The 10,391-nt window shown below is 35.3% G+C and overlaps 1 protein-coding gene across 10 annotated transcripts; it reads left to right on the forward strand.

Annotated features, from left to right (window-relative positions):
* Positions 1–3,507: 3,507 nt before the first annotated feature.
* LOC104092091 (uncharacterized) lies at positions 3,508–9,130 on the forward strand. 10 transcript variants are annotated; one of them, XM_009597585.4, is made up of 5 exons: positions 3,508–4,182; positions 5,295–5,394; positions 6,678–6,727; positions 7,298–7,375; positions 7,562–9,130. In XM_009597585.4, the coding sequence occupies exons 1-5, from the start codon at positions 4,106–4,108 to the stop codon at positions 8,751–8,753; spliced, it is 1,497 nt and encodes a 498-aa protein (XP_009595880.1). In that variant the 5' UTR covers positions 3,508–4,105; the 3' UTR covers positions 8,754–9,130. The 10 variants fall into 10 exon arrangements, with proteins under 10 accessions (XP_009595880.1, XP_009595881.1, XP_033510954.1 ...); XM_009597586.4 differs by having other exon boundaries at positions 5,307–5,394; XM_033655063.2 differs by having other exon boundaries at positions 5,338–5,394.
* Positions 9,131–10,391: the final 1,261 nt, after the last annotated feature.

A 10,391-nucleotide genomic window follows, 5' to 3' on the forward strand; every position in this document is an offset into this window, starting at 1 on the left:
TCAAAATACTAAATAATATCCAGAACCACAAATCAAATACCAAAACACATAGAAACTTCAAAGAAACTCAAGAATCGCTAAAATCACAACCAAGTGTCCGATTCCTACCAAACCAACTCGAAATGACACCAAACTTTGCAGACAAGTTCCAGATGACAAAACGGACCTATTTCAAGTCCTGAAACCAAAATTCGAATATGATATCAACAAAGTCAACCTTTGGTCAAATATAGGAAAGTTCTAAATCTTCAAATTGATAACTTTCGACAAAATAAGTCAAATCAACATAGAAACCTCCGAATCCGATATCGAGCGTACGACTAAGTCCAAAATTATGAACCTATTGGAACCCACTGTTCTAGGAACGTTCTCACAAAAGTCAAACCTCGATTAATATTTCCAACTTAAGCCTCCAAACTAAGAACCATTTGATCCAAATCAATCCAAAATCTCTCCCAAACGAAATCAACCATCCCCGCAAGTGATAAAATCATAAACATACATACGGGGAGCGTTAAAAAGGAAAATGGTGCTCAGATATGCAAAATGATCGGTCGGATAGTTACAGTCATAGGTGAAATAACACTAACTGTTTTATCTCTTTTTAATTATTATTTTTTGTTAAGAAGAAGATATACCGAGCATCAAAGTTAATATCTTCTTGTCATAATTCAAGTGACCTAGTAAATGTACGATAGATAGAACCCAACCCAGCAAGAACAAATTCGACTAAGTCGTCATTAGGAACTTGGTGTTGCAGTGCAACTAGTTTATCAGCAATTCCTTTGCCTTTTGAACATATGAGTCAATACTTGCACGATGCAAAGTATGTAACTGCATCTTTAGTTCACGAATCAAAGGATTGGATCCTAAAGCATTTGCAGCAACAAGCTTCTCCCAAGCTTCACGAGCAATTGATGTTCCAACTAGTTGCGACAAGAAGCTCTCTAAGATAGATGCAACTATCCAACTAAGCACAAGTTGATCCTTTCGTACCCACGCTTTATACTCGGGGTTTAAATGATTCTCAGCAAGAAACTGTGTGGGAGTGAGCTCACTACCATCAATATGATGGTTAACACCACATCCACACATCATAGGTATAAATTGTGTCTTCTACGATAAAAAAATAGATGAAGTTAATTTCACTGGCAATTGATGGACAAGGTTTGGAGAGGGCATGGAAACTGGTATGAAAACTTGAGTGTGCCGATGGAAAGGCTGGTGATGATTTATCGTCTACCACAATCAGACGAACTGGACAAAGGAAGTCGTTTTTCTTTTGTTGCTTATGCTAAAATGATGATAACGAAGGAAGATGCTTCCTTACATTATGAAAAAGGCCTTGGGTTGATTAAACCTCTTAGGGCTCCGCTACCATAGGAAGTTCTGTTATTCGATGATCAAACAATAAGTTACAGCGTATAGATACACAATAATTTAGAGTAAATATGATTTCTAACCCTATAGAGCTATGTTGTCAATAAACTTCCATCCGAGAGTTTAAGGGTGATTATGAGTCATGCTTTACATGTGTAACATATGTATAATCCATATATAATATGCATAATCATGTATAACCAATGCATAATTTATGTATACCGATTAAAAAGTAAATAATAATTTCTGTCGTCTATTTGTATAAAGATCCAAAAATATTTGTTCAACATGAAGGCTCAAAAGTACCACTGAGTGGGAAGACAACAGAACTCGCCTAAGCGACCTCACCTCCCCTTATTTGAGAAATCTATTATGTATAACCGTTCTTCAAAATAATAGCCGAAAATATATATATTTTTCGTATATTAATATATAATATACATATTTTTTAAATAATTAATATATATTTTACATATTTAGTTAGTGACGGTAATTAGTTTCAGTCGAGCGGCCAAATATGCTAAAAGCCCAATTTTAGTGTTTAATTCTTTCTTGTCATACTGCTCTCGTTCTCCATAATAGAACACCTTCATTGCTTTTCTCCTATGTTAGATTTTCTTAACTCTTAATCAAGGATAGCTTAGTAGTATGATGAAATGAATAAAAAATAAAAAATAAAAAATCATGTACAATGTTCAAACTCTAGGGAAACAAAAACGAAAAATGGCCAAAATTGTCCCCAAACTATTCGATTTGGTAGATAAATGTCCTCCGTCCTATTGCGCCAAAATACCCTCACCTTTATATTAGTGGTTCAATTGTGCCCTTATTACTAACAGGCTTATCTAAAAGAAATAGAAAAACTTAATGATTATCCATGTGTTTCCATTCTATTAACTTAAATATAAACCCTTACTAAATTAAAAAGAAAAAAATCACCATAAACCTAGGTTTTGATTGATCCGTTCCGATTTTAAACCCTATTAATCCAAACCCGATTTTAAAAGACAATGTAACTTCTTCTTCATCTTTTAGATTTTGCAAATGGAAGAATTTGCGCCACTACAACAAGAAAAGTAATAATTTAAGCAAGAAAATGCTGAGTTTGAGAATGAAATGAAATGGGTATGAGAATAAAATTCGGGATCTTGACTTAGGAAGTAATTCATTAAATAAAATCAAATGGGTATAAAATAGGTATGAGAACAAAATTCATTATCTCCTTCCTGATTCAATTTAATGGAGAAGAAAGAGGGAGTAGGCAATGGGGCATGTCCTTTTTTCGGGCGAATGTGAAGAAACCTTAATGGGTATTTTTTTTAAAAATTTGGTAAAGATTTAAATTTAGATCAATGGGACGGTAATACGTGGATATTAATTAAAAAAATTCAAATAAGTCCGTTAGTTAATAAGGGCAAAAGTGAGCCACTAAGATAACGGTAAGGGCATTTTTAGCTCACTAGGTGGACGAAAGATATTCTTGTACCAAATCAATTAGTTTAGGGGTAGTTTTGGCCATTTTTCGAAATAAAAATGGTTAGGTTGATTTTGTCCATTTTTCTAAACTGCTATAATTATTTCTGGGTAATGATCTCAAAGTAAAGCTACTGTTACGAAATTTTGTTTTAGTCTATATTTTCGGACACAATATTTTATTGGAGAAGATAATGACTTATTCGAAAGAAAAACCACACGAGCCTAATAAAAACAAATATATCGACTATATAATAGAATGAGTAATAAGATTTAAATTGTATTTTTTTTCAAGTAAAATAGTTATCCAAATACACATTTTTTTTAAAATTTAACTTTCAAATACTTTTTTTTTGTCAAATTCGATATTTTTTTATGTCCAAACGCCTGTATTTGGTATTCAAAAAAGAAAAATAATTGAGAAAAGGGACAGTGAAATCTTTATCCAAATGTCATAATCACACCTCGTCCAAACATAATGACAGCACCAGTTAATTATTGTTACAGTACGTAATCATCAATGCCAGTAATCTGATTGGGATATTTAATTCGTTTCCTTCAAATACCGCCACGTGTCAACTCACAACCGACCAAGAGACGTAAGGATATACATGTCATTTTGAAAATCTAGAAAAGTCACTGTTCACCCCCAAACTTGCAAAGTACACAATTTTCAGTCAAACAAAAATCTCTAAAAAACCATTTTCACCCTCTTCTCCATCTCAAATTTCCTCCTTTTTTGTTCTTTCTTTCTTTCTTTCTTCTTCACATAAATTCGTCAACCCCTTTTCTCCCGCTTATTCTTATCTTACAAAAACCTCTATGATATAAAAGAAAATATAAAAACACCTTTTCAACCTTTTTATAATTTTCCTACATACAAACCCTATTTTTCTCCCTCCATTTCTCGTGATCTTTTTCTGATTTCAAATTATTCAACCATCTTTTTTTCTTTTTTTCTTCTTTTTATTTTCTCCGGTTATATTCATCGGAGAAACGGCCGACGTGGTGGTACCGGCAGTTGATGTTAATGTGAGCGGGGTGCGCGTGGTACAAGAGCTTGATCAGTTTAGAATTCGAAACTTGTTTTGGTGGTGATTTTTAACCATTCAAATCATCTGAGCCGTTCATGTGGACAAAAAAACTGTTCTCAGTCGTACACGTGTTAGGACAAAAACGATGGTGGTGGGGTCAGGAAAAAGGAGGTGGGGTACGTGGGAGGAACTAATCCTAGGTGGCGCTGTTCTCCGGCATGGGACACAAGATTGGAACGTCGTCGCTTCGGAGCTTCGTTCTCGTACCATCTGTCCTTACTATTTCACCCCTGAGGTTCACATTAATTTACGTTAAGTGACATTCTTATTATTAACGACAAATATCCTTTTATTTGTCTTGTTTGGTCTAATCTTCTCTGTTTTTAATTTAACGTACGTAGTACCTGATTTTTCGTATCGTTAGAATCATTGTTCTTCTGTCGGGTGTTTTTTTTTTAATAGTTTTAGTAGAAATAGATTTCGTGGGGCCCTTATGTTATTAAAATGATAACTAATTGGGATTAGTCAACTATTATTAATGTTTAGAAATAGACTCTAGTTTTAAGGCACTGTAACGGTCTTTTCGCATATCTCTAATTTTGTAGAAGTAACATAAAAACATGATAAGTGAACGTAAAACTACATAGTTGGTGTAAAAACTATTTATACAGTATTGGACATATGGTGTAAAAACATATGGTCTAAGGAACCTAATATGGAATGAAACATCTCCAATGAATAGGAAAACCAAAAAAAAAAAGGTGAATAAGAAAAAGGTAAGGAAAATTGAAGGGTAATCAGCTGTTAAAAAAAGTGAATAAGAAAAAGGTAAGGAAAATTGAAATGAGGTAATCAGCTGTTAAAATAATAAATTACGAAGCCTCTTTTTTTTTGGGATTCGATAATAATAAATACTATCGTGGATACTGCTTTATTAATCTATTTCCTTTATGTGGTTTATTCATTATTGTATTTCTTTTCGTGACTTTGCGTTTCTTGAGCCGATGGTCTATTAGAAACAGTCTCTCCACCTTTACAAAGTAGGAGTAAGGTCAGTGGCGGATGTAGTATAGTATCACCGGGTTCAACTGAACCCATAAATTTTTATGCGGAGTAAAAATTTTATGTGTAAAAATTTATTAAAATTATAAAATAGTAGATATGAACCCATAACTTTAAAATATAATGGGTTCAATGCTAAAAACTTTAAAAGTTGAACCCATAAGATATAAATCTTGGATCCGCATTTGAGTAAGATTGCGTATACACTACCCTCCGCAAATCATACTTGTTGAATTATACTGGATCTGTTGTCGGTGGATTCGATAATTATATTAGATGGTCTGTCGTTTTATGTCTAGTCAAATTGAGTAGCGTTAAATTAAAAATTTGTATTTTGACGTGGAGGTTCGCCATCAGGATTCAGATAGGAAGTTTATTATGTGGGCAGGAAGAATTTGATCAAAACTTCAATTCTCCGCCATGTGGACAGAGGGTGAATCTTTTCGTACATCATACTCCCTCCGTTCACTTTTTTATTTGGTACGTTTTGATTTTTTATGCCCCTTAAGAAATAATAAATGAAATGAATAATTTACCATGATACTCATATTAATTGATGCATATTTTATTATATTTGAGAAAATGATTTGAAATGAGTAATAAATAATGTAGGTATAACAGGAAAAAAAATTTGTCTTCTCTTGATATGCGTAAAGTAACAAGTAAAAATGAAAATATATTTTTAATATGTATGTCAAGTAAAAGTGAACGGAGGGTAATAGAGTTAGTTAAGCCAAAATTTGTCACCAATCAACACGTGGCTACCAAATAAAGTATTGACCATATTTAATTAGGTGCTTTTCCATTCGTCGTTTAACGCATTTCCAGTCTTCTATTGGTTTATTTAGGAGTAGTTGCTACTATCAGGCTTTCAACATGGTAAGTGGTGGTCTGGTAGTGGCGTAGTGCCTAATAGGGATTGACAACCACTGTTATTTCACATAGGCAAATTCAAGGTCTAGAGTCCTTGAGCAGAATTAGTGCCCAATCTTATTCTATGTTGCTCCGACTCTCTGAAAATGTATGTGTGTCGGATCCTCCAAAAAGAGTACATGTTAGGTGGATCCGATACGGGTGCGAAAACATTTCGTTTACATAGATTTTATTATTATATTATAGCTATAAAAAAAAATTGGCATATGTACACAAAGTTCAAAGAAGATAAAATTTATCGTTGTGTGACCAGGAGGTCATAGGTTCAAGTCGTGAAAACAACCTCATGTAAAAATTCAAGGTAAGGCTGCCTAAGTAGAACCTAATGTGGTCTGCCTCTTTGCTTTGCATAACCGGAGCTTAATGCATAAGGCTACCCTTTTATATCGTATACAAAGTTCAAGGTGAAAGCAATGTGTTTAGCTGAACACACAGAACCCCTCTAAATCTGCCTGTTATTTATTCTTTCCAGGAGATCATTCCTGGTGACAGACTTATTCTACAAAAAATAGATGATTTTTTTGGTAACTAATGAATACATATGCTAAACTGTATAAGGAAACTAATAAAAATAATAATTTCTTGAACAAAACTTACACTGAATTAACCGGATAAGGAGACTAACTAGCTTTACAAATTTAGCTTTATGCAGATCAACTATATAGCTAGCCAATGAGGTTGCAAGTAATCTACTTCACTGCCTCGTTGACGCTCTTGACCCCTTGTCGTCACCATCCATATCTTTAAGCAACTATAACCTCTATATGAAATGCTGATTTTAAAAAAAAATACCAGGCCTGCAAAGTCAAGTATGAAGATTTGCAAAAGCGCTACTCTGGCTGCAAGTGAGTCAAAGTTCTTTAAACTTATGAGCTAATCTAGTTTTTCTTTTGATATGTATTCATGAGCTAATTTAGTTTTGTGCATTAGTCACTAACTAACCTGAAGGGGTGCCTTGGAGCAACGGTAAAGTTGTGTTCGTATGACCTATCGGTTCGAGCCGTGGAATCAACTACCGATGCTTGCATCAGGGTAGGCTGTCTACATCACACCCCTTGGGGTGCGACCCTTCCCTGAATCCTACGTAAACACGGGATGCTTCGTGCACCGAGCTGCCCTTTTTTTTTAATCACTAACCATATCAGCTGTGGCCTTCTGAAATGCTTATGAATGTTTTATGATCACTTTTATGGAGTCAAGATAATTCCTATGTTATCTCAGCTTATGACTGCACTAATAACCTAGTGCTGTCACGTGACAAAAGAATAGCCTTTTGAATTTATGCCTAGGGTACTATGCTTTGACTTGAATTCATGTTTTCCATTCACTTAATACATGTTGGGAGAAAACTGATTCATTAAGATCTTATCCTTGCACTAATCAATGCCCCGCTACTTTACCTTTCTTTGGCCTAGTGCTTGGTTTGAAGAGCTACGAAAACGACGAGTTGAAGAACTGAAGCGAGAATTGCAGAAATCTGAATGCTCAATTGGGTTAGTAAATATATATTGCTTCTCTATCTTAAGTTGGTGCCACTCAAATACTTTGCACACGAAGTTTCTTGACTACACTAAGTCTGTAGCTTTCATTTCTGCAGCTTTATAGGTAATCTCTGATCCAAACTCTTATCTCCTTTCACACTTAAGTTTTCTAACTCCATTTTATATTTGTAATCTCAGGTCTCTCCTCACAAAGATTGAAAGCCTTAAGGCAGAGAGAGAACGGTCTGCTCAGATAGATTATGGTTCTTGTCACACTGAATCGCCCGCTGCTGTTGTAAAGTCAGAATACATGGAATCTTTTGGCAACGACGGTGTATCTGCTGGCAGCTTCACACTAGATACCAGGACCAAGTTTTCACCCGAGTTTGAGAGTCCTGCTATAGCCTCGACTAAAGAGATAGATCGAAAGCTAGAATGGTCGGAGTCTTGTGAGCCAGCAGAGACTGCCAATGGAAATGGAGGAGTTTTGAGGAAGAGAAGAAGTAAGAGAAAAAGGAAAGATGCTGTTTTAGATAGCAAAGAAGTGAGCGTTGGTGAAAGTGACAATGTGTGTTCAATCAGTGACATCTCTACTTCCCACTGTAGAGAAACATCAACCAGTTGCGACCAAAGTATTAAGCCTACCACCACAGATGATAGTAAAGGAGGATTATCTAGATTGAGGGACGACGATGATTTGATGGCAATTTTCAATTCTATTACACAGACCGAAGTTGCTATGATCTTTAGGCATCGTCACGATAGTCAAAAGAGAGCTAGATACAAGAATATTATCAGGCAGCATGTGGATATTGAAACAGTAAGATTAAGAATAGCCAATGGTTCCATCAAATCAGCAGGTGAGCTTTTCAGAGATTTACTTTTGTTAACAACCAATGCCATTGTATATTATTCGAAAAGGACGAGAGAATACAAGTCAGCGATGACCCTCAGGGACATTGTCACTAAAGCATATAGAGACCATTATAAGTTCTCTTACCACAAAGCTACTTCTGCCCTGCTCACATTCTCGACGATAGGTAATCTGCCTGTGAAGCCAAGAAGTGCTCGTCCTCGCCCCTCCAAAGACAAACTTCAAGCCAAGTCTTGCGACAATGTAAATAGTATTGCAGGGACTGTAGGAAGAGATGATCATAAACCAAGTGATGCTGATTCTGAGGTTCCATTGCAGTCATTATTAGCTGCTACTAAAGGCTTCAAGCGACGTGGAAAGTTCAACTGTGGATCAGTTGATGGATCTGTTAATCGAATAACTAAAGTAGCAGAAAAGAAAGATACAGGAGCTAAAACTAGGATAGAGGACCATCATTCTGAGATGGTTACAAAGGAAAGAAAAAGAGCCTGTAAAGGTGATTTGCAGGTTGCATAGTCCTTTTTTTGTGTGCATGAACTCGTCTTTTTTAACCTTCTATTTTGCATGGCCATTTTGCAAATGGACTCCATTTGTGAAATTCAGTTCAAGTGGAATCTATTGAAGCTGACAAGTTGTGAATAATTAGTTCTTGTTATAAAATAAAGACTGTAAAGTAAAGACACGTATAGAGGGAGATTGATATTTTTATTCAACTTTCAAAACTTATGTTCATAATGAACTGAAAACTCCTCTATTCATAGAAGAAAGGAAGCAGTTGCGAGGCTTTTCAGGAAACAGCTGCAACGCTTTTCTTTAACTGCTTGTAAGCTGTCTGTATGAGCTGCTTGTAACCTGCTTGTTTAATAAGAAGTTGTTGCAAATCATTTCATTGAGCTGCTTGTAAGTTGTCTGCATGAGCTGTTTGCAACATGCCTGTTTAATAAGAAGCTGCTGCAAATCATTTCATTGAGTTGCTTGCAACCTGCCTGCATCAGCTGCTTGTAGATAAACTTCAACAGAGTACTAAATGGATAATCTTCTTCAGGAAGATTATCTATAGCGGAGTAATGAATGGACATCCACAATATACTATTTTCATAATACTCCCCCTTGGACGTTCATTAAAAGATAATGTGTCTCGTTAAACCTCACTAGGAAAAACCCAGTGAAAAAAATCCTAGTGAAGGAAAAAGGGTACACATATTTAGTAATACGCATATTTAGATGCCCCATTAAAAACCTTACAAGAAAAACCCTATGGAAAAAAGTTTAGTAAGGAAAAAAGAGTACATCGCGTATTTCACTTCCCCTGATGAAAACTTTGTTTCAAATACTTGAGTCTCTGCATTCCAATCTTGTATACCATCTTCTCAAAAGTTGAAGTTGGTAAAGATTTAGTGAACAAATCTGTTGGATTGTCACTTGTACGGATTTGTTGCACATCGATGTCACCATTTTTCTGAAGATCATGTTTGTAGAATAATTTTAGTGAAATGTGCTTCGTTCTATCTCCTTTTATAAATTCTCCATTTAATTGGGCTATGCATGCAGCATTGTCTTCGTATAAAATTGTGGATCTTTTATCACATTCTAAACCACATTTTTCTTGAATAAAATGAATCATTAATCTCAACCATACGCATTACCAACTTGCTTCATGAATAGCTATTATCTCAGCATGATTTGAAGAAGTAGCAACAATTGATTGCTTTGTGGAGCGCCATGATATGACAATACCTCCACATGTAAATACGTACCCGGTTTGAGATCGAGTTTTATGGGGATCAGATAAATAACCTTCATCTGCATAACCAACAAGATCTGCATTACCTTTGTTAGCATAAAACAAACTCATATCAAGAGTTCCCTTTAAATATCGCAAAATATGCTTAATCTCATTCCACTGTCTCCATGTAGGAGAAGAGCTATATCTTGCTAGTAAATTAACAAAAAATGCTATGTCAGGCCTTGTATCATTAGCAAGATATATAAGTTCACCAATTATACTGAGATAGGGTGTTTCAGGACCAAGGAGTTCCTCACCCTCTTCTGGAGGTCGGAATGGGTCCTTATTTACTTTAAGTGATCGAACAACCATTGGTGTACTCAATGAGTGCGCTCTGTCCATGTAAAAGCATTTTAAGACACTTTCTG

Source organism: Nicotiana tomentosiformis, chromosome 8 (genome assembly GCF_000390325.3).
Source record: "Nicotiana tomentosiformis chromosome 8, ASM39032v3, whole genome shotgun sequence".
NCBI lineage: Eukaryota > Viridiplantae > Streptophyta > Magnoliopsida > Solanales > Solanaceae > Nicotiana > Nicotiana tomentosiformis.

What these genes read in the sequence shown, in the direction of transcription:
- LOC104092091 (XM_033655063.2), top strand. Translation starts at nt 4,033, where the DNA reads ATGGTGGTGGGGTCAGGAAAAAGGAGGTGGGGTACGTGGGAGGAACTA. An exon ending in GACAGAGGGTGAATCTTTTC is followed by an intron (nt 5,395 to 6,677) that starts GTACATCATACT and finishes AAAAAATACCAG; the next exon opens with GCCTGCAAAGTCAAGTATGA. An exon ending in AAGCGCTACTCTGGCTGCAA is followed by an intron (nt 6,728 to 7,297) that starts GTGAGTCAAAGT and finishes TCTTTGGCCTAG; the next exon opens with TGCTTGGTTTGAAGAGCTAC.